This window comes from Eschrichtius robustus, chromosome 1 (genome assembly GCF_028021215.1).
Source record: "Eschrichtius robustus isolate mEscRob2 chromosome 1, mEscRob2.pri, whole genome shotgun sequence".
Classification (NCBI taxonomy): domain Eukaryota; kingdom Metazoa; phylum Chordata; class Mammalia; order Artiodactyla; family Eschrichtiidae; genus Eschrichtius; species Eschrichtius robustus.
This window is the reverse complement of record NC_090824.1, coordinates 165,492,042-165,517,296: the sequence shown is the minus strand read 5'-3', so window position 1 is coordinate 165,517,296 and position 25,255 is coordinate 165,492,042. Positions and strand designations below refer to the sequence as shown.

General features: G+C 41.8%; 1 protein-coding gene across 8 annotated transcripts in view; it reads right to left on the bottom strand.

Moving 5' to 3' along the window:
* The window catches only part of LOC137773797 (elongation factor-like GTPase 1), a 58,436-nt gene extending 33,181 nt beyond the window's left edge, over positions 1-25,255 (bottom strand). For 5 of the 8 annotated variants that reach the window (XM_068558802.1, XM_068558819.1, XM_068558811.1 and 2 more), the window contains exons 1-8: positions 25,156-25,255; positions 24,279-24,388; positions 21,566-21,633; positions 19,995-20,079; positions 11,708-11,841; positions 9,755-9,892; positions 7,931-8,145; positions 4,058-4,241 (exon numbers count right to left, since the gene is read on the bottom strand). In XM_068558802.1, coding sequence (XP_068414903.1) covers positions 4,220-4,241; positions 7,931-8,145; positions 9,755-9,892; positions 11,708-11,841; positions 19,995-20,079; positions 21,566-21,633; positions 24,279-24,369 — 753 coding nt within the window. In that variant the 5' untranslated portion in view covers positions 24,370-24,388; positions 25,156-25,255 and the 3' untranslated portion in view covers positions 4,058-4,219. The other 3 variants (XM_068558843.1, XM_068558794.1, XM_068558850.1) reach the window with 3 other exon arrangements.

Sequence of the window (25,255 nt, the reverse complement as noted above, 5' to 3'; positions counted from 1 at the left end):
CTAGATTTATCTGGCCCTAAAGTTCATAATGATGACAGGAGACTGAACTTGGAATTGGACACCTTGGAGATATTGGGTGCTCTGTCACTCAAGATGTTCGAGCTGCCACCAGGATACTGCAGAGTAGGGGTTCCTAACCTGAGCCCCATGGTTCTCCAAGGGAACCATGGACTTGGATGGGAAAAGGATTACATCTTCATTGTCACTAAGCTCTAACGGCAATTGAGTATTGCCTTCAGTTGTAAAAATGCAGGCCACAACATATAGTAGTAGTAGCAATACCTGTGATTTTGTTAGCAATAGAAATCACAGCTGTTTTCACATGAAATGAAAATTGTGGCAGGCATCCAAAACAGCAATTACATTCATCACCATTTCAAAATCAATTGTACTACCAAATCCTATTATTTAGTGTGTTAATAGAGAAGCAAATTTACTACTACATCACACATTTAAAACTACTTCAGTAACTATATTTCAATATAATTAATTGGCTTCCTTTGTAATCAAGTATATTTTATTTTATAGATTTAAAACCCTTGTTTGAGAAGGGAGCCATAGGCTTCTCTAGACTACGAGGGGTCTGTGGCACTGAAATGTGAAGGACCCCTGATGTAGAGGGATCTAGGGTTAGATGATCTCTACTGTTTCTTCTAGGTATGAAAGTGTATGACTCTGTTTTTTCTAGGAGTGGCTAAAGGCTTGAGAGTACCTAATAAATCAGGATAAATTTCCCAATGTGAATTCTCACTTTGTGAGAATCACGAATTGACATAAACCAGTTTTCTTGGATCAAATTCCTCCTAGTTATTCTAGCATCAGTTTGCTGCTTCCTGAGGGACAGATGACTCTTGCACAAGCTCTTCCTTTGAAGGATAGGAAGAGCTCGTGCAAGAGTCAAGGTGCCTACGGCACTGGAAGACAGGTCAAGGTGCCTACGGTATCCACGGCTCTTCTAAGAATGTGTTCCGAGTCATCTCTTTTGTTTCATGGTGTGACCATGCCTCCCACTTCTCCTCCAGATCATGGATCCGGGGTGGGCATTTGCACAGGGCAGTGAGCTGTACAACGTTATGTACACCTCCGATTCCTCCTCAGTGGAATGAGGTTGATAATAGTGTCTGCCTCACAGGTTTGTGCTCAGTAAGTGCTACTACCGTTTGGTTTTTGTCTTGGTTTTTTTGTTTGTTTTTACTGTGAATTTTGGCATTGTGAGCTAAAATATTGCCTGCCATATCAGTAAACAAAGGATGTTGCAGCCATCGAGCCATCACATTACGGCCGCCCTGATGGTGCACCACCCCGAGGAGACTCAGGATGAGAAAGCACAGGACACTGGCCCCAGATAGTGGAGGTGCACATCAAAGGAATGATTTCGGTACGCCCAGACACTTGCATCTTCCCATACAGACAAAGGCGCTAAATTCCTTAACTTGACATAGCTGGTTTTCTTTAATTAATAGTAATCTTTTGATGTTCCAACTACCTGGTCTTTTGTTGTAAAAACTCCTATACATCGTGGCTCCCCAATCCCCTCCTTGCCACTTCAGAACCGTTTCTCAGCATTATCTGCGATGCTATGTCCCAAGCTTGAAGTCCTCAGAATGTCCGTCGAGTAAAACATACCTCTCGACTTTTAGGTTGTGCATTATTTTCAGTCGATGGCATCATTGGTCACTTATCTGCTAGGGACTATGCTATTCAACCATTCATTCTTTTAACCAATATTTTTAGAGAGTGTGCAATGGGGCAATCACTGTGCTGAGTGCTGGTGATAACTTGTTAAACACACCAGCTGTGGATTTGTTCTCATAGAACTGATGGTCCAGTGCGTGGGCAAGACAGGCAGATTGTGGTAAGAGCTGTGCAGAAGAATGACACGGAAAGAGAAAAACAGAGAGCACAGGGGTCTGGGTTAGTTTGGGGACTAGAAGGTTTCCCTGAAAATAGATGGATAGGAATAACTAAGTGAAACGAGAGTAAGCAGTATGTGCAAAGGCCCCGAGTCAGGAGACAGAACGGTATATCGAAGGGACGAAAGAGACTATTGTGGATGGAGATCCAATAACCAGGCTGGGAGAGACAGCAATGAGACAGAAAGGCAGCCTGAGACCCAAGCACGGAGGGACTTTTATTCTTTCACTCACGTATTCGGCCAGGCAGCAGATAGGTACTGGGCCCTTACTATGTGCAAGGCACTATTTTAGACATTGGGGGACAAAATGAACAAGATAGACACAGTCCCTGTGCCAGGAACTTTGACCTTTGTCCTAAGAACAATGGGAAGGCAAGGTAGGGTTTTTTCTTTTTTAACATCTTTATTGGTGTATAACTGCTTTCCAATGCTGTGTTAGTTTCTGCTTTATAACAAGGTGAATCAGCTATACGTATACATATATCCCCATATCTCCTCCCTCTTGCATCTCTCTCCCACCCTCCCTATTCCACCCCTCTCGGTGGTCACAAAGCACCGAGCTGATCTCCCTGTGTTATGCGGCTGCTTCCCACTAGATATCTGTTTTACACTGGGTAGTGGATATATGTCCATGCCACTCTCTCAGTTCGTCCCAGCTTACCCTTCCCCCTCCCCGTGTCCTCAAGTCCATTCTCTAAGTCCACGTCTTTATTCCTGTCCTGCCCGTAGTTTCTTCAGATCCATTTTTTTTGTTTTTTTGTTTAGATTCCATGTATATGTGTTAGCATACGGTATTTGTTTTTCTCTTTCTGACTTACTTCACTCTGTATGACAGACTCTAGGTCCATCCACTTCACTACAAATAACTCAGTTTCGTTCCTTTTTATGGCTGAGTCATATTCTATTGTATATGGGTGCCACATCTTCTTTATCCATTCATCTGTCGATGGACACTTAGGTTGCTTCCATGTCCGGGCTATTGTAAACAAAGCTGCAATGAACATTGTGGTACAGGACTCTTTTTGAACCAAGGTTTTCTCAGGGTATATGCCCTGTAGTAGGATTGCTGGGTCGTATGGTAGTTCTCTTGTTAAGTTTTTTAAGGAACCTCCGTACTGTTCTCCATAGTGGCTGTATCAATTTACATTCTCACCAACAGTGCAAGAGGGTTCCCTTTTCGACAGAGGAGCATCGTGATGAGTTTGTCTTTTCGGTTTTTTTTAAGCTTTTTTTTTCATGTGAACCAGTTTTAAAGTCTTTATTGAATCTGTTACAATATTGCTTCAGTTTTATGTTTTGGTTTTTTGGCCGCGAGGCATGTGGGACCTTAGCTCCCCGACCAGGGATCGAACCCACACCCCCTGCATTGGAAGGCAAAGTCTTAACCACTGGACTGCCAGGGAAGTCCCATGAGTTTGTGTTTTCAAAGATGGTTCTGCTTATACATTGGACAAGGCACTCCAGAAAGGAGACAAAACTCAGGAGGCTCCTGGAGTGGTCCTAGTGACGAATGATCGTGGCTTGGACTCCATTGGTAACAGTGGGAAACTGACAAGAACGGATGGAAGTGAGAGGAAAGGGGGAGTTTAGGATGCTGTCAATGTGATCTGGAACACTGGGGACGGATGAGATTTGGTGGAGATCATGAGTTTGACTTTGGACATTTTTAAAACCATTGATTTGTGTTTTCTGTGACACAGAAAGGTTATTAATGGTTGTACCCCTGGGGGTAGAGTCTAAGGAACTGTGCTTTTAGCTAGTGCCTCTCATGATCTGGCCCACTGCCTTATCTCCTGGGTAAACCCATGAAATCAGCTTCACTGTGCTCTTAAGGTACATTGTGAGTGCAGGAAACAGATTTGGGTAGCAATTAAGAGCACAAGCTGTGAAATCAGACTATGTCAATTTGAATTCTGGCCCTTGTAACTGTGCAGCCTAGGGGAGTTGTGCCATCTGTAAAATAGAAAATGAACGACATCGACCTCATACGTGACTGTGAAGTGATCCACATAAAGAACTTACTAGCAGAGTGCCTTGTATGGTACATGCTAAACAAATCATAGTGGTCGAGTTATTAAATCCAAATGACTGGGCATTTTAAAACAAGCCAAAACCTGGTACTGATGAGATGACTACACATACCTCGAGGGGCAGTCCCAGATGTTACAGGGCTGGAACCCAGCCAGCGGCTTCTGGAGATGCTCACAGAAGGCCTCACTCACTTCCTGCCCGTTGGCCATTACACACTGGGGTCTCTGAACTCGGGCTCCCAAGTGGCCGCAAGTGGCAGAACACCGTGTCCAGCTACCAAGCTCCCAGAAAGTCTCTGTGGGAAGAAAATGAATGTCACGACAGATGAGAAATGATGAGGGGCTGGAGACAACCCGGCCAAAGACCACGGCCAGCTGTTTTCTGCTTAGCTGCCTGTCTGGTGCTCTGAGTAGCACACCGAGAATAAGCCATCGTACAGTGCAAGGGAGCCCTTTAAATCTCCTTTTCCCTCAACTAGCTTATTGTAATAACTGGTGGGAATGGCAGCCAGAATGGGGCCCTTGGACCACAGCCTGGGAGAGGGGCTATTGCAGAGCAGCTGGATCTGCCAGAAAAATCCCAGAGAGAAGGAGGAGGTATCCTGTGCAGTGCGCTGGCTCCTCCGGACTCTCCAAGCAGAGCCAACAGGACAAGAGTGGAGGGTCTCTCAGGGGATGCCCTAATGGGTTTTATTTCTCCAAAGGGGATCAGGCCGAGAAATGAAAGATGTTTAGCAGGGAGCAGGGATTAAGCAGAAATGTTAATGTTGCATTTCAATTCCATTCTTACTCTTCCATTAATTCTGAATCTAAGCTTCAGATTAGTCCTGAAACTGCGTACATAATTTGTCCTGGAGACATCTGGAAAGGTGAAAATGGGAGTTTCCTTTAGAAACGTTGAAGCTGACCCCCTCCAATAATTATAGCGGATTTTTCTTTAATCCCCATTCCAAGCAGCCTTTCCCTTCCCTTTTGACACTTGGTAAAAAGATGAGGTAGGACACGATGATGACACATTTGTGTATGATCACAGAAAGTGCCAGATTTCTTGTAATAATCACAAGTAATTGATAGCTACCAGCTGTGTCCACAGGCTCCCTCACAGAGGGACTGATTTCTTTAACTGAATTGTTTTCCCGGTTTTCCTTTTGATTTTGGAATTTTTGTCCTAAGTTGCATATGGTATCATTTGCACAGGAGAAGAGAATATATTTTTAGTTGCCCCCCCAGGATTACAGTTTATTTAAAACAAATTTTAAAAATAGCTAAGTTTATTAGGAATTTTCCAGGTGATAGGTACTGAGTTAAACACTTTAACATCAATTTTCCATTTAATCCTTATGGCCATGTTGTGAATTCGATTAGTTTTACTTGCAGAGGTGGACACTTAAAAAAGCTAAGTGACTTTCCCAAGGTCCTTCAGCTGGATTGGGGCCCAGTGTGTCTGTCTCCAAATCTAACTCTTTCTACTGTCACATTTCACAAAGACACCTTGACGATTCAAGGCAGGACACACGTGCATTTCTTTAAAAAAAAAAAAAAAAAGTTTTTTTTACTGAGGTGTAATTCACGTACAAATGCTCAGCTATCAGGCATGCGGTTTTATGAGTTTTCACAGCTGTATGTGCTTCTGTAACCGTGATCCAAAGCAAGGTATATAGCCCTTCATCCCCCCCAAAGTTTCCTCCTGCCTCTTTTTTAATCAATTTCCCTCTCCTCCCAGGCAACTACTTCTTCATTTCCATTAATATACGTCAGTACTATCTGTTCTTGGTCTTCATACGATACGTAATCTTGTGTGTTTGGCTTCTTTTGCTTAACATAATGTTTTTGAGATTCACCCATATTGTCGTGTATATCAGTCATTCATTTTTTTTTAATAAATTTATTTATTTTATTTATTTATTTTTGGCTGCATTGGGTCTTTGTTGCGGTGCGCGGGCTTCCCACTGCGGTGGCTTCTCTTGTACTGGAGCACGGGCTCTAGGCGCATGGGCCTCAGTAGTTGTGGCATGCGGGCTCAGCAGTTGTGGCTCGCGAGCTCTGGAGGACAGGCTCGGTAGTTGTGGCACACGGGCTTAGTTGCTCCGCGGCATGTGGGATCTTCCCAGACCAGGGCTCGAACCCGTGTCCCCTGCATTGGCCGGCGGATTCTCAACCACTGCGCCACCACGGAAGCCCTCATTCTTTTTTTTCTTTATTGCTGAATAATATTCCATTGTATGAATACATCCACAAAGTTACACCTTATTCTCATAAACATTTCTGAGTTTCTTAACTCTACCTCTCTCCCTTGGCCTCCTAAATAGTTTTGCAAGCTGGAAATACCTAGATTAGGGTCTTGTGACCAAGTACTGATATGCGTGGAAAAAAATATTTGTGAAAGAAGACAAATGAAAGAATTGATTGCACAGTGCTTAGCATATCTTCCCTCTATTAATATTTACCAAGTTAGCAATTGTTTTGCAACTAGAAAACCAATGTCTGCATTACCACAAATAATGATGCAGATTTGAGATATGACTTCTGTGGGCTTCCTCAGGACTGAATTTTTTTTTAAAAAGTTCAATGTGGGGGCTTCCCTGGTGGCGCAGTGGTTGAGAATCTGCCTGACAATGCAGGGGACACAGGTTCGAGCCCTGGTCTGGGAAGATCCCACATGCTGCGGAGCAACTAGCCCCGTGAGCCACAACTACTGAGCCTGCGCGTCTGGAGCCTGTGCTCCGCAACAAGAGAGGCTGCGATAGTGAGAGGCCCGCGCACTGCAATGAAGAGTGGCCCCCGCTCGCCGTAACTAGAGAAAGCCCTCGCACAGAAACAAAGACCCAACACAGCTAAAAATAAATAAATAAATAAATAAATTTATATATATATTAAAAAAAAAGTTCAATATGGAAGGAAAAAGTTGAACCCCAGAAGGGTGAGGGGGAAGGGAACAGCTGGCTGGACGCCTAGGAATAATTTTACTTAGATTACTTAGTTTATGTGATCATTATGTTGTACACTTGAAACCAATATAATATGTCAATAATACATGAACAAAAACAAAATGGGCAACGGACATGCAAAGATATTTCACCCAAGAGGATATACAGATGACAAGTCAGCTCATGAAAAGATGTTCAACATCACAAGCTGTTAGGAAAATGCGAATTAAAACCATAATAACATATCAGTACACACCTATCAGAATGGCTAAAAAAAGAAAAAAGAAAAAAAATATTAGTGACAATACCAAATGAGGGTGAAGATGTGGAGAAACTGGATCACCATACATTGCTTGTGGGAATATAAAATGGTACATCAGTTTGACAGTTTCTTTAAAAACTAAACACACAACTACCCTATGACTCAGCAAATGCATTTCTAGGCATTCATCCCAAGGAAATGAAAACTTATGTTCACATAAAAACCTACACATGAATGCTTATAGCAGCTTTACTCATAGTAGCCCAAAACTAGAAAAAACCCAGATGTCCTTCAATGGGTCAAGAGTCAAACAAACTGTGGTTCAACCATACATGGAATAGTACTAAGCAATAAAAAGTGACCAACCAATGATGTGTGCAACAACTTAGATAAGTCTCTAGAGAATCATGCTGAAAATCCAATCCAGAAAAGGTTACATATTATTCAATTACATTTCTATAACATTCTTGAAATGACAAATTATAGAAATGGAGAAGAGTTAGTCATTAAGGAGGGGTTGGAAGTGGGAGGGAAGTGGGTGTGGCTATATTAGCAGAACACACAGGCTCTTTATGGTGATGGATTATATCAATGTTAATATCCTGGCTGTGATATTATACTGCAGTTCTGCAAGGTGTTACCTTTGGAGGGACACTAGGTAAAGGAACAAGAGAACTCTCTGTATTCTTTCTTACGACTGTATGTGAATCCACAATATCTCAAAATAAAAAGTTTAATTAAAAAATCAATTGGATATAAAATCCACAAAGAGATTTAATTACATTGAAACACTTACCCAAAGCCCCACCCATCTATTGCACTTGTAAATACCACATTTCCCTGGTCTGGAGAGAAGTAAAGGTGAGAATCATCCGTGTCCTCCAAGCCAGTGGTCCAGTCACACACTTGCTCTCCTTGCTCAGAATTTGGATTCACTTGGGATTCAGTCTCTCTCTCTGCTCTTTCTTCTAGCACTTTAGAAGTAAAAAGAGTTCCTGTGAGTGCATTAATCTAGGAGAGATGGTAAAATGGCAGAATGTCATTCAGATGCTTTGCACGCCCACGACAGGAGACACACTGTCTAACCCTTGCTAAGCCTAGAATTGTAAGTCACAGTTTGAGCTCATATTAAGCACACATGGATGGCGATGACGTTTATAGCAATCATTAATTTATATGCTATCAACCCATTCTTTCCACACCCAGCAAAACTAAATTAGAAGGCCTCTGAAAGGTCATTTTTGTGCTCATGAGTTGAAAGCAGACACTAATCTCTCGTACCTTCAACTTGTTTTCAGTACCAGGGCCAGGTGTCACTAGAACTCATGGTTTCCAACCCCCACAATCTTTGTTTATAACCTTAGTCAACTCCCTCACCATTTCTCACAGCAGATGTTTGAACTGTTCGCCCCTCTCTTCAGGCCCTCTTCCTGACCTCTAACCCCCAACTGTTTTCACTCTCAAGTAGGTAATCTGATTTCCTACCTCCGAGAGAAAATGGAACCTATTATTCAGAAATCCTGCAAGCTCCCCATAATTCAAACTATAGGTCCATCTATATCTACAAATACCGCTGGTCCTTCTGCTTCCGCTGCAGGGCGGGAGTGTTTCATCTGTACCCATCCCTGACTATCTCTTCAGGGAACTAGATCCACTGATCCATTCTTTTTCACTGCTCTACCTTTATCATTTCCTTTCTTTAGCAAATAAATATTCTCAAGTTGGTCTCATCAATGGTACTCCACTGTCTTGAAGAAGACATTTCAAACCCCCATGCATGGCATACAAGGTTCACCATAATCTAAACCCTATACTCCTTTCTACTCCCACCTCTTATCACTACTTAACAAGATCTAATTCTTCAACTATAACAAATAATTTGCAGTTCTTTGAATGAAACATTGTACTATGCTTTTTTTCCTTTATAACTCTGTATATCTCATTCCTTCTCTCTCGAAGGACTCTACCATAAGTCTCTACCTGGCAAACGCTACCTCTCTTCCATCTCAAGGCCTCTTTTGTGAGACTTTTCCTAACTCTCCCTTTCCTCCTGACCTAGTCTGGGTGAAGCAGCCCTCATTTATGCTCTCAAATCACATCCAGGGTTTATGTCATTGTTCTCCAAATATCTCTTTTAAGTGTTTGTCTCCCCTACCACACTGTGAGAGCTTTGAAAATAGGGACTCTGACCTGTCTTTACAGTCATAATCCTTAGCACAGAGTGAACATCCAAGAACTCATTCATTCAACATATAGGTATGTTAATGTTTGCTGAATAAACGAATGAATGCTTTGGTAAAATTTCATCTAAAGACAGGTAATAAAAAAAGCCAGAGTCTCCTAATATTGCTTCACTGTGAAACCAAACTACAGGATTTTAAACAAGAGAACATTGAAACCTATTGTCCAAGCTTTATATTCAAGGATGCTGCCAGGTGATGGAGGGGGCTCCTAAGATGATACTTGTTCTATTGCCTCGCTTGTGGTATGATGACTGTGACACACGTGAATCTAAGTAAGTGAATTTTCTGTAGCAATGCCTCATACTCAGCTCAGCAACTTCCTTACAACTCTTCTTTGAGCCACAATTTTTCAAATACCGAGGTAAAGGATAAAATACCTGTTCTAAAATATTCTTGAGGTGACAATAGGCCTCCTGTGGGGTGAGTTTCAGTTCCACTATCAAGCGATCTATCTTATTAATCACTAAAACTGGACGGATGTTTTCGAGCCAGGCTTGTCGCAGAACTGCCTGTGTCTGATTAAAAAAGAAAGGAAAATGTAAAGCTCGTGATCTGAAATAAGTAAAGCACATTAGAAAATCCTGATTAATAAGCAGCTCATTTCCATACTCCTTGATCACAACTCAGACCATGCCAGTCAGACACAGGTGTTCGCCAGACATTCACAAAGTATATAACACAGAAGCAAAGAACTACAGACAAGAAACTGTCCTTGCCTTTATGGAACTGACAATTTATTTAAGAAGGATAAATAAAATTATATAAAAGACAGTGAAGAGTTTTGTGGAACTTTACACACACACACACACACACACATACACACACAAGAGTTTACTGAATTTTATTCAGTAAATAATCAGAAAACAAACACTCATGTTGCCAACACACAGGTCGAGAAACAGAACATTCCCCCAGAAGTCCCCTGTGTACACCTTCCTGATCATAAACAACCTCTCAGCATTAACCACTATTCTGCTATTCTAAAGTCAGGTCTGTTCATTTTACTTGTCTTGTCAGGACACCTAAGACACTACAAAGGCTAAGGCTGTGCTTCTCCAGTTGGGGGACCTGCGCCCTTACAGGCAATCAGACAGGAAGTTACAGAATAATTACAGCATATCTTCTTGGAATTATCAAATTTTCTCCATTTCTACAAGAAAACGTCATTTCATTGGGCTTTTGATTTATTGCGCTTCACAGATGTTGCATTTTTTACAAACTGAAGGTTTGTGTCAACCCTGCGTCAAGCAAGTTTATTAGCACCATTTTTCCAACAGCATTTGCTCACTTCATGTCACTATGTCACATTTTGGTAATTCTCACAATATTTTACATTTTTCACTATGCATCTATTTGTTGTGGTGATCTGTGATCAGTGAACTTTGACGTTACTATGACAACTCAATGAAGGCTCAGAAATGGTTAGCATTTTTCAGCAATAGAGTATCTTTTTAATTAAGGTACGTACATTTGTTTTTTAGACATAATGCTATTGCATACTTAACAGACTTCAGTATACTGCAGACATAACTTTTATATGCCCTGGAAAACCAAAAAAAATTCATGTGACTCGCTTTACTGCGATATTCATTTTACTGCAGTGGCTCAGAACCAAAACTGCAATATCTCAGAGGTATGTCTGCAATTTAAACCTTTTCTTATTCTTTTCAAAAAACATTAAAACAAATAAGGGCATTTAAGAAGTAGGACACAAAGGTGACAACATTTTTAAAGATAAAACATAAGGTTTCAAACAAAAGTTATTTTTAAAACTAAGTTTAGAAAGCCACTCTGAGTTTCACGTCGACCGGAGTTATATGTTCACTCTGGCCTTTGGGGTGAACTTTTTGAACTTTGGTGGGAAAGAGAAGAAAGTCTAGGTTAAGGATCTGGAAGAGTAAGAGAGGGCAGGAGGAAGGCAGAGAGACAGCGTGTGTAGGTGGGAGGGGGGTAGACTGAGAAACCAACAGAAGAGACTCTCCCATCTCAGTATCTTGCTATCAATTACCTCTCACAGTTCAGAAACTTTGCCACTGGAGTGAAACCTCCAGATCCTCCTAAACACCTCTCCCATTTTTGCTGAGTCCCTCTCCAAGAGGACATGACAGACATGTTAAGGTACCTTAAAGTCATTCTCTCTACTATCCCTTCAAAACTCGGGGGATTTGACTCCATCACAGACCAGAACACTACCGAATATGAAATGTAAAACCAGCTTTCTGATGGTCAGTGAAATGCCTCAAGTGGCACAGAGTCATCGACAGTCAGTTCCTCCCCTCTCCCCACACCTTCTTTAACCAGTTAAATATTTCCATGTTACGATCCACTACCTGCGGACAGACCCCTTCCACAGCGTCCACTACAATGATGCACCCGTCACAAATGCGAACAGCCATCGATACTTCTGAGGAGAAATCCACATGTCCTGGAGAGTCTATCAGATTAATCAGGTACTGCTCCTCACCTGAAATGAAATTGGAAGACACACATTTTCAGTCGTGCAGGTACACAGTACTCTTCCTCAGGCAACCCAGAGTAAGAGAGCTTCTAAGAAATGACTGAATAAAGCTAAAGAAGACAAAAGCTCAATCAACAGCTACCATTCCAATTTAGGAATTCCCAACGATGGAACTAGCAATTCCAAATAGCGTCGGTATAAAAGGTTACAGGATTTTATTATTCTAATAATCCAATAACCACTTATCAAGAGCTACTGTGAGCCAGGCACTGTGCTAAACGCTTGTGCTAATCACACATGATTGAGCCCTTAAAATATCCATACAACATAAACATTCCTCTACTCACTGTGCAGATTAGGAAACTGGGACTACAGGAAACTAATGGAAAAGACACAAAGCAGGTGGCCAACTACTTCCCTACAACTTCTCAAAGAGCAGTGTGTGAATATGCACAGCAAGACTTACACTCAATTCTAAGTCACAAATTTAAAGAGCAGCTGCTATGTGCCAAGCAGTGTGCTATGTGCTCTCACATTTGATATACTGTATTCTTTAATCCTCACACCAAAGTTGTAAGCTCAGAGCATGACTCATGCCTATGTGTCCTGTTTTAGCACTGAAAGTCTCACATCCCATCAAACGCCAACGTCAGTCCCACGTCCCACTAAGCCCTAAGTCAGTCCCAGGAAAACCAGAACTACTGGCCACCCTAGGTTACAGAGACCTCATATTATCAATAAAACATAATTAAGTAAACCAGCCAGAAAACCGGTAGTTCATTAGAATTCTACACTCATTCCCCATTCACTGCTAAATTTGGTACAATTCTCTTTCAATGGCATAATAATTACTTAAATGATCAAACACCTGAATATACCTATACCTTACTTTTGTTCCTCCTCTTAACTCAGTGTTTTTCAACTTGTGTGTGCTCCAGAACTACAACAGGGCTGAATGTTATAACTTACGGGGCCATTGAAAGGAATTTCCCCAGTGTGATGTTAACAACTTGATGACCTGATCAGTGCCCTGTGTGATACTCATAATGATAAAACAACAACACTGCAGTAACCAAAGCCAGAGCTCACATTTGTGGAGTGCCTATCTGGGCACTATCTGGCACTGTTCTAAACATTTTATAGACATTATCTAATGTTTACTTACAACAACCCTTGCAGTAGTTACTACCATTAGGCCAAATTTACAGAGCAGGAAACTAGGGCACGGAAAAGTAAAATATCTTTCTGAAGAACATCCAGCTAGAATCCAACTCTAAGGTAAATTGCCTAAGATCTAAGAATTCAAAATGGTAGAGTGAAAGTTCAAACCCATCTACCTCCAAAGTCATACCTTTAACCCCGATCCTCAAGATGGCATATATTTAATCTCACATGCCAAGATTCCACTAGTAGTGAATTTCTGAACACTAGGTTAAGGATTCCAAAATGCAATGGGCTCAGTGGGAAAGACTGCCATCAATCAGCAAGACTGCCTTCTTCAATACCACTCCTTCCCCTGCTTCCTCTTTTCATGCAAATTGCTTTGTAAGGAATTCTGGCTCTGATGCACCCACCAGGGAAGACTCCAACCAGAGAGGACTGTGGACATCTCTAAACAAAGTCAAAGAACCAGTGCCCTGGAACAATGGCCCCATGTGCCTCCTTAATCGAGTCTTTTACTGTCAGGTCTCACAGCACCAGTCTCACAGCTACCCTTTAGGATAAGCACCAGGGTCCCAACCAAACAAACCAGAGAAAAATGAGCAGTGCTAGCAAGGTTCAGGGTTCTATCCGCTCCCATCACATAAAACAAAAGTTATGAGATTCTTGAAATCATTCAGCATTTTTGCAGCCCAACCCTTCATTTCATAAACATGCTAAAGCCCCCAAAAGGGAAGAGATTTACCCCAGGTCACAAAAGCAGTTGCAAGACAGAAACACACCCGGGTCTATCTACCACCTTAGTCACTTCCTATGAAGGTCACAGATGCCTCTACACTTTGCAGCTGAGGAAACAACACTTGTTTGTTCATTTGGCTAAGAACCAGGAAAAGAAACCCTGGAGTGAAAAAAGATTGACGTTCACTTCCTGGAACCCATATAAGGGTTCTAAACCTCTGCAACCTACTCGGAACTTCTCTATGTTCACATCACCCTGGAGAGAAAGTCAAAGATCAAGGACCAACTATCTTTCACTCAATTTCACATGGCTAATATGTGCCATTTCCATAAGGCATGGGACGGGGCCTATTGTCAGAGCAGCTGAAACGGTAACAGCAGCGCACCTTTGACTAACACTCAGAGTGACAGAGAGAGAGATACATGCGCGCGCGCGCACACACACACACACACACACACACACACACACTTAAGATGAGAGACTTTAGCATGCTCAAGAGCTGACAGTTAGGCACAAGGACAAAGGAGATAAGTCCAGAGCACAAGTCTTTCACAGTGACAGGCGGCAAGCAAAGATACTAATAATGTTACATTTTGAGGGGCAGTGGCAAACAGTTGAGAAAATTCTCCCATGTTCTGTGAAACAGAACGTAAAAATGTCTGCTGAGATTGTGGGAGAGGGACTGAGAGGTGGACTGGAAGAGACTAGAAGGTTTAAGAGAGCTGTTGGAGAGAATGAGCAAGGCCTGACAGACAACATACTGGAAGTCGGCCAGCAGCCCGAGGACCAGCCGAGAACCCAGCCCAAGTATAAGGAGGAAAAAAGTGTAGAGAGTTAGCTCTACCAAGGGTTAGAGTTTTACTGGGAGGACAGAAGGTGAAGAAAGCAAACTGAGGACCCTGGCAAGACTGTCAGCAAAAAGACAAATCTGGGTTGTATGAGGCAGGAAGTAAACGAAGGACAGTGATGCGGCTCAAGGGACTGAAGGGCTTTCTGAAATCAAAGAATGGCGACCTCGCTACACAGGCGAGAGAGCTGGGAAGAGTAAAGATTGTGGAGAAGGGAGTATTTGAATTTGAAATGTCAAAGATGAACAGTTCTGGATGATGCTAAAATCCAGCAAGTAGCCATGCCAGAGGGAGGGTGAAGTGGAGATCTACACGTCACTGTTGTTGAAGCCATGCCGTTGGAGAGGTCATTTTCAGAAACGGTAAAAGCTACCTTGGTGGATTTGGGCAAAAAGGAGAACGATGAGCCAGGTGCCAAAGTCATTAACGAACGGGGACCGGGGACTGTAACCGGAAGCTGACAGTGGTAAGAAAGGTCGAGAATAATTGGATGGACAGTAAGAGTCTCAAAGGAGATGGAGTTTTAAAGCAAGGGTGGAAGAATTAAGCTTTGAACCAGAACTAGTGAACAAGGGGAACGGCAATCCCATGTCCTAACCCAGAGGTAGATGGAGCATGAAAGAATGAGTAGCACTCACTTGACAGAAGGATAAGAAAAGCAGTGTCCTCAGAAAACAGCCAGCAGGAGGAGGAGGGAACAGCAACAAAAGATGTTGCGGATGCAGGGGTTATTTGTTTACCTTGGGATGTTTTCAGAGAAAGTTTTGGGAAGGAAGGGAACAGTGAGAGGTTGAGGGCAGAGCAGGTATTAGAATCACAGAGAAACATGGGGAAGAGATTACTGAGAGGCCAGATCACAGGACTTCCATCTTGGGCAGTGACCAAAGACAACAGGGATGCGGGTAATGCTGGCCACAAGAAGATGTCTGTAAGTAGTCGCAGCAATCCCTGGTGGACAGGAGACATTTACGCTTCAGGGAGAATCAGCCGTGGCCAGGACTGACTGATTTCCAAGAGACTCCTGGTGCAAACGAGGAGTCTGCAGATGTAATTACTTGGCTCCCAGGACTACTACCACATGCTAACTACTCTGTCTTCAGGGGAGTTTCTTAGCCCCTGTGAACTCCATTTTGCACACATGTAAAATGAGGATAACATCCATCTCACAGGATTGCTGTGAGGATTAAACAAAATCAGGCATATGAGGCATCTGGCTCAGAATCCAACTATCGTGCACCCGTCTTCTTAGATCTGGCATCAACTGAATGCTTCACAAAGTAAAGCATTCATTATCTTAAGAGGAAAAAATCTGATCTTTAGTCAAACAAGGGACAATGGAACCCTTCCCTCCCAGCCCTGGCCCCAAAGGAAGAGGACAGGAATCAGAACCTCGGGTTAATGTTCACATATCTGGAAGGTAAGGGAAGCGACTGATACATGCTGGCCTTGTGTGAATCTGGATGGCATGAATCAGTTTCCCCACGGCCTAGTTTTAAGAGATTAAGACCAGAGAGCCACAGAGTTGAAACCAACATGGGTGTAAACTCTCCACTTGCCCACAACTACAAACCCCTATGGAGGTGTTTACAAAGAGGTGAACCTGCACATGGATCTCTTTGCAGAAAGCCCTGCCATATCCTTGGTCTCCACATTTGGAGTACATCCGAGCTACAGTGTGGCTGCCACCTGGGTAAATACTGAGTATCCCACTGAACCAGGCTGTTAGCTAGCTAGCACATATGCCTGAAGTACAGACTGAAAGCCTGTAAGTTAAAGCCCACTGCAGTTTGTTCTACATGGTGCTTTACAAATTTTTAATAAGTTGCCAGTATTTTAAAAATTGGAGGATTTTACCAAAAATCTTGATGCCAACTTTTCTTGGAAAAAATTTAAAAAAAAAAACAGAAAAATACAGGGCATCAGTCAGCTGCAGCTGGCGAGCACTAGCCCCCAGCCAGGTACTGGGGGGTGTTTCATGGGTGGGTAGAGTCTGCTCTCTAACTCATAACAGTCCCACCCAGACTGCCTCATTCATGCAGAGCTGTTGACAACAGCACTGCGTCAAGAACTAATAATATAGTACTTAATAATCCAGTTAGACTGGTGTTGGAATAAGTAGTCAACTCTTTGGGGGGAAATTTAAGTTAGATATCTACCTCACAGCTTGCATGTATACACATTCACGTGTACAATTATGGTAGGATTAAATGTAAAAACTGAAAGGATAAAAGAACTGGTGGGAAACTAGAAGTAATTTTTATTTCAGTCTTGTGTTTTAATGTATATTCTACAACATACTCAATTTCCTATAATACATATAAACGTAAATTTATTTAAAATTTTTAAAAAGACGAATTAAAATGAAAACTTCATTTCAGAAGTTCTGCAATAGCAGTATTTGCTCACAGGTATAGAGAACAGCTACAGGGTAGAAATGACAACAACAGGCCTTCTGATAACAACAGTCCAGGAATTTCTAAGTACTTAATCCATCTGAATACATTTCTCTCATCTATAGTTGCATCCTAGGCTAAAGGATTCAAGGTATTACATCCTCTTAGGATTTTTTATAGAATGTATATCAGGATTGGGATTATTTCCTAACTCTTGAAATGACCAGATAAATGCATAGTATCCTTGTGGGAAGGGCACAAAGAGGGGTGGCTAAGAAATAGGAAAATAACAAGATTTAACAATATGGTCCCAACATTTGTACCAAATTTTAGTCACAAATGTAAAGATGAGAGAGGCTCCATTTTCTCAAGGAAGAACTGGGGCCCTGGAAAATGCTAAGATAAGAATATCACCTTGATGGTTTTCAACACTCTATCTGTAATATGCATAGTTTTGGTAAGCTTATTTGTTTACCTTAAACTAGAAAAATACCTTATCTTTCAATCCAAGTGAGGATTTGAAAAAATTTTTGAAAGCTGGTTAAATTAAGGGTCAAAACCAGAAAGCACTTCATTAACATTTAGTACAGAGATCCTCAACTAACAGGGCATTTGGAAGGGGCATGGGAAGGAGGGGAAGAAGTGGTAAACACAAAAATCACCTGCGGAGTTTCTTCAACCATCAGGTTTCCCTCCTCCAGAAGGGAGATCCCCTTCAGGTTGTCCCACCTTCACAGCAGGAAATGCCCCATTCCAGAGAGTCAATGCTGAGACAGGGAGGAGAATGTATCTCATCTCTCGGATGTTTTGAGAACATGTCTCAGTCAACATCCCCAACTTCCATCCCCATTTTGCAGATGTGGAAAGCAAGGCTCTAACTGTCAAGTGCGCTGACTGCCTAACCCACAGCCCCTTCTAGGCCATCACGGTCACAAAGAAACATGTTGAATACTTTATGGCTCCACTCCAATCACCACTGATCAGACTAGGAGATGACCATCCAACCCCAGACCGGCAGTCCATAGGTGCAACTTCTGCCAGAGCCTGGCATCAAAAGACAAGCTGAGCAACATCCTGCTCTTGAGATGTATGCTCGTAAACGTAGGAGAAAGCAGCAGTAAGCAACAGAACTAAGGGGAAAAAACAGGAGTTGAAAGGAGGGGTCAGGGAAAGGGGAGTTCATGAAGATGGAGGCACTAAGGGTAGGCAAAAGCTATAAAACAGAGAAAAGACTTACAGGGTAAAAACAGATAAAAACAGAGAACTCAACCCAAGGATGACAGTGGAGTTCCAGAGGGAAGAACCGTTAACTTTTACTGATGGTCTCTAGAGCCATCCTGGATCCAGAATCAACATCTGCCTTCGATTTCTTTGAGATGTCACTCCAATAATGCTCCTGCTTTTGCATTTTCATGAATACTGTCTCCAGTATCATTTCACACATATTCTGTCAACAAGCCATCCCACCCCAACCCAAGCTAGCTTAAGCCTCTGCTCTGTGCAATCAAGAAAGTATATCTAGGACAGTCTGAGAGCAAGTTACCCAAGGTCATACAGTTCAACAAAATAAAGATTAGACCATTCAATTCCCTGGGACCTATAGCCATTTTCCTGCAACACTGTACCACAAAGACAAAAGGGAACTGGAATGACTGACGGTCATGATACATAAAGTAAACCTTAATAAAATGGTTTAAAAAGGGGTGAAGGAACTGGAGACAAAGTCCAGAGAGCAACTAAAATTCACACTAAAGTAATCTTCAAATGAAAACAGACTAATAATATGAGTGTGGAAAAAGGAAGGCTACAAATGTCTTGAACTCTATAAAAATAAGGAGAGAAAAGAAATAAACTGACCACTGACCCATTCACTGGATCACAGAATGAGGACGTTTAAAAGGTGAGAGGCAGTTTTTAAAAAATAAGGCATCAGTTTAAATACTAAACACTGGGAATTCATGTACCTAAAAGCTTCAAAACTGGTTTAGTTCAAAAACACTGTAAGACTGACCTCAAAGAGAAGAGTCATGTCCCACATACTATAACCCTTGGTGTCAGTGCCAGAGATATGAAGGATAAATCACAGGTCAGTCCGTTAGGAAAATGAAATACAGCTTTATTATTTTCTTCTAGTTATACAAATTCACATTTTGTGTAAAATTTCCAAACAGTACAAAATAAATATTTTGAAAAGTGTAAGTTTCACATAATCCAGCCCCTAATAACTACAGTTAAGGTTCTGGTAGGTGTCCTTCCAGACACACCTTTATCTGTATACATAATATATTCTTATTACTAAAACACATTCATATCTTATAAGTATTTACTCTGCAACTTGCTTTTTGTCTCCTACTTTACCTTTTCTATATAATTACATATAGGTCAAACAGTTGTTTGAACAGCTGCATAGCATTTCACAGCATGGATGTATCAGTTTCCTTAACTATTTTCCAAAGACAGCCATTAAGGTTGTTGGCATTCTTTTCCCTAATACAAACTTTTGGGTGAATGTCAATGAACATATATCTCATGTGCCTGTATGACTGTTCCAGTCAGATAAATTCCTAGAAGTGTTACTGTCAAAATGGCATCCTGATCTGGGGATAAAAACCATACTGATCATGGCAATGCGCACACAGTCAAGTAAATAAGACTCTAGATCTAATAGGCAGGCCATAGGACAGAACGAGGACCTAGCGAGGAAATGGGACAATAAGGCTGAACCAGCAAGGTCCTAAGACTCCAGACCTTCCCTCTGAAGAAATCTATACAATCACCTGGGTGGATGGGGGCAAGTGTGAGCTGCCAGTTCTTCTGCCCTCAAGCCAGTCAGAGGTCCCCATCTGTACTCAAATCTGGACAGCCTGACTCTGATCTAACAACAGATCATCTGGAAAGGCCAGAATGAAATTTGTGGAATGTAAAGCAAAAATCCTGAGGCCTGAAACTAATTCAGGAAGAGAAAGAAGGACACAAGAGATACAAAACCATTGTTCTTTAAAACACAGATCGATTTACCTTTTGCATAATGTAGTGAAATGGCACTGGATTTCATAGTGATCCCTCGGACCTGTTCATCCTCTCTGCTGTCCATGTACCTTAACTGTAAAAATGCAACATATGCATCCTTATTTCCCAATGAATTAAAATGTAATATTAAAATGGACTGATTTGGATTTTTGTTTTAAACACTTAAATTTTTAGGCTTATTGTCATGAAGTTGTTCCTTATGTCCCATTATTACCTTCTTAATCTCTGCAGCATTTTTCTTTCCTAGTACCACTTATTTCTTCCTCCTTTCCTTTCTCCTGATCAACTTCTAACTTTTTATCAGTTGTAATGCAAGACAATCATAAACTGTCTACATTGCCAGTAATTTTTTTTTAATTAATAGGCTTTATCTTTTTAGAGCAATTTTAAGTTTATAGAAAAGTTGACTGGAAAGTAAAGAGGTTCCCAAGCATCCCCTCCCCTCCTACACACACAGTTCCCCCTCTTACTTACATCTTATATTAGTGTGTAGTGTGGTACATGTTACAATTAGTGAACCAATATCAATACACTATTATTAATTAAAGTCCATAGCTTACATTAGGAGTCACTCTTTAAATGTATTATGACGTGTCCACCATCACTGTATCATATTTGTTAGCTGTATTAATCTTTTTGAGGAACAAATTGTGGCTTCACTGATCTTTTCTACTTCATTAATTTATGGTTTATGATATTTCCTTTCATCGACTCACTTTAGAGTTATTGTACTTTTTCTCACTTCTTAAGTGGGAAAAATAAAAGCACTTTATTATTTCATTCAACCCAGTTTTTTTAGCCTTCTATAGACAGTATCTTGGGCCAGTTCCCCACCCAATGTGCCTCAAATGCCCAAGTGCTCCTTCAGTATCTTAGGTCTACTTTTTTAGTCCAATTTTGCTTCTCTATCTCCTCTTCTCTATATTACCAGTCACCTGATAAATCCTGCTGACTATATCTTAAATTCACTGAAGGGAGCAACATCTCTACCTTTCTACTGCAAATAAATTATTCCAATTTCTTTCAGTTCACAGCTAGAAAGAAAGGTCTCTATTATTTCGTTTCCTAAAACATGATCTTCATCATGACCCTCAGGTTTCAGAAGCCTTCCTTTGGTACTCAGGTTAGCCTTCAAGGTCTTTGTAACCTGATACATTTTTTCTACCTGCACCTTTTTCTCTCTCAGTATAGGCAAACGTTCCACTCAAATCAAGCACAATCCACAAATTAGCCTTTATGCATTTTATCCACATTATTTCCCACTGTGAAGCATCTCTTCCACCTGTGAAATTTTCCACAATCATGCCAGGTTATCATCTGATTGGTTGCAAAAACTCATTCTTGCACTTATAAAATATTAGTATAAAGTAACATAAAGCAACATAGAAATAACTTTTTCGCAACAATCTATTTTATCTTGCTAAATGGATTGGCAGCTTCTTAGACGCATGAACTATGCTTTATACTTTTTCGATCTTTAAGAACACAACGAAGGACTCATCACATTGTAGATTTGCTAACACTTACTGAAATGCAAGTATATATCAGATATAACATACCTTGCCTGCCAGGCGGCTGGAGATGATGCCATTGCTAGATATAAGACAGTCAGCCAGAGTAGTTTTTCCTGTTAAAGTAACAGTATTAATTTAAATCGATTTCTTTTTTTAAAGGGTGAGGCAGGTAGACTGTAGCGACAAATTTAACATCTAACCATAGAAGTGGTTTAGCAAATATCTCCTATTTACCTTTACTAAGTGAAGCGAGATACAACGGGCATTTTAATTAGAACTTTGAACAAAACATCATCGGGAAGGACACAGATTCCAGCACTCCACAGTGCTGTAATCTGTATTGCCAACCCTGCGGATCAACGTCACTTGAAAATCCGTCAAGCAACGTTTTTTTTTAAGGACAGAAAAAATTTTTTTAATTGAGGCATAATTTACACAGAGCAAAATGCACAGACTCTTAAGTGATAAGACAAACCACTGTGCCAATCAAAATATAAAACATCTGACAAACAACTTTTACAGTTACTCAAATCTGTCCGACAGAGAATTTAATCAAGTTTATTGTAATTATTACATCAGTCATCAGATATCCATAACTGTGTCCAGGCCTATAAACTTAAACTCTTGATAGCTCAGCATGACAAAAGGATAGCACAGCAATCACGTTTTCCTCTGAATGATATACTGGGTAAAACATCGCCACAAAACAATGGAACATTATCTTTTGCCGTATTTCCCCATGTATGGCCTCAGCTGGCTTTTGCCAGTTAAACTGTCTGAAGAAAATACCCATCTGGCAAAGAAATTCAGGAAATTTACCCACATCTCCTACTGTTTGCAAGCCAATGGAGGGCATCAGCTACACCGCAGTGACCAATGCTACCCAGTATCCAAACGTAAACCCAGGAATCTCCTCTAATAATAAAAGAAATTCTTACGATACTCAAGTACCCATTTGGACCTCTAATACTGTATTACGTGCTTGCCATGTAAACATTATGTATTAGCATATAACCCTAGAGTGTCACTTTCCTGCTTCCAACGGAGTAGAACATTCTAAGTACGGCGAGCATATATCCCCCCAAATGCAAGTGTCAAGAAAGCAGGGACTTTGCTTTCTTCACAACTGTATCCCTAGGACCAGAACAAGGCTTGGCATATAAGAAACATTCAATGAATTCTCTGTTGAATGAATAAATGAATCACAGGTTTTCTAGGATAGTATTATCTTAACATACTTTTAAATAGTAAATTTTAAAGTAATTTGCTGTACACACACATGCCACTGACTTGCCGCATGATTTAATTCACAAAGCAAAAAAAAAATACTTTTGTCAAACTTCATGTCCTCAAACCGTGAGCAGCATAATTATAGAAACTCATGGGGTAGGGTTAGTCACCAGATTTGTATACAAAACTCATTCTCAGTTGCCTTCACCTACAAAGGGATCCATCACCTCTCCTTTTAGTTCCCGTAACTACTTCACTTCAACTATTGTATCAATGGCAATAGCCACCTAACCTCTTTCCTGCCCTTCAATCCATCCTAAACATTTCCACCAGACCATTCTTACTAATGTACTATTTGATTACAACATCCCTGCTTTATTCTGTTCTCCCAATGGCTCCCTATTACCTAATGATAAATGCCAATGATCATCTTCATGATAAAGCACGTACCTGCCAAGGGCTTCTCATTATCATCATTTAATCCTCACAATGCTATAAGGTAGGTTTGGTTTTTATTCCAGTACACAGAGGCTGTATACTGAAGCTCAAAAAGGCAAAGTAACTTGAAATGGAGTTTTGAACTCAGGTTGTCTAACTCCAGAGCTGGAGCACTTAACCCATATCCTAGTGCCTAGCTGGCATGAAGGGCTCTTTAAGATACAGCCCAGCCTACCTCTTCACTTTTCTCTCTTACTCCCTCACCTTCAGGATGGTATACAGGTTTTATTTCACACTCCCAATCCTATCACTTTGCTGTGGCTACGTGAACTAAGAAGCTGTCTGAAACCAAGCACGCGGGCTTAGCAGGAGGCAATGCTGTGGTATGAAAGCAATGTCTGTGAGAAGCTAAGCACCACGCATCCTTGCCCCCCTCTCATGTCCCGTGCTTTGGTCACATACATTTCATTCTCCCCTTGCTGACATTATTCCCACTTGAAATGTGTGTCCCCATCTGCCACCTTGAATCACCCTTCAAGGGTCATCTCTAACACTGTTATAAAGCCCTTTTCTTAACCCATTACTAGCTTCCCGACCCTCCAGCTCTCTCAACCCTTAAGAGTCTACGTTTTGCCTGTCTCATGTTGTGCTGCCTCAACCCCCAAATCGCCTCTCTATATAGCTGGGCTGGTGCCCTGTGCATAAATCTCTACCTTCTGACATAGCTAGCAAAATACCTCGAACTTAGCAGATGTTCAATAAACATCTGACGAGTTAAACAGAATCACATAACACAGGTTCTGAGGACATTATGTCAAGACTACAGATGTGTTATATTACAAAGCCATTTCAAAATACTTGACAAATACTTAAAAACTCAACTTCTCGTTTAAAAGACAACAAAATATACTACATAGAAGAATAACAATCACTAGTTAGCTGTGTTCCTCCCACAGCAAACTTTTAAAGGAAATAAGACTTGCAACTTAGCAAGCATCACTCTCAACTGCCCACAGCATCACTCCACTGACACATGCGGAAACACACCCCCTTAATTACTGAAAATAAGCCATTTAGAAAGGATTCTTACCATGGTCAACATGAGCCAAAACACAGATATTCCTGATGTTAGCAGTGTTTTTCTGGAGTTGAATCATCTTATCCAAACTATTGAGCACCATGGTCACTTATTTCCTGTGACTAATAATTAAACATGCATTACAAATGGCTGAAGATCCGGGCGTTAAAAGATAAAAGTTTCTACTGCTGGGAGCTGACAAGACTTCTCGAGTCCCTTAAAGTAAGAACCCAACGGATGCTTACTGAAGGGACAGACCCACCCAGGCCAAAGTCCAATTTGAGCACTTCAACAAATACTGTACCACGACTGTACTCGCGGAGTTTACTCATCCTTCTGGATCGGCCGTTTGCGATGAATCACAAAGCTCGTGGGGGTTGGGTGCACAGTGACACCTGGAACTCTGCCCCGTACTCTGTACTCGGGCATTATTTCTCCAGGTCAGTGATTACATACTGGAAGGGTCTTAGGCAGGAGGGAGAGAAGATGCCGACATCTCTCTCTTCCCCTGCTCGATCTTTTCCCAAGCCTCTCCTATCACTCCCACTTGCTTTCACTGGAGGTAAAACACCCAGCTTCCCGACTAAATTTTGGGGTCACGTGCAGGTGCACTGAACGTCTTCCATTCCTTTCCACACTGGGGAAACAAAGAAAAAAACAAACCCTCAACTCTACATTCCCTTTATCCTCACTCTCTTTTTCTTTGAGGATCCCGGGTCCGCACTGAGAAACGGCCGGCCAGGCCCGGACACTACGCTCGGGCGGCAGCCGCTCCCAGCCCGGGCTCGCCCCTAGCCCCGTCCCCGCCCTGCCGCCGCGACGACCCGGGACCGCCACTGCCTGGAGTTGGCGGAAGAGGACGTCCGGACGCCTGCGGGCCCGCACTTACCGCCTCCCGCCGCCCAGCCAGCCGCGCTCGGATCCCAGCGCCCGGCCACACCACGCGCGTCGCAAGCGCCCAGACCACCGCGTCCACCTAACGCCCGCGC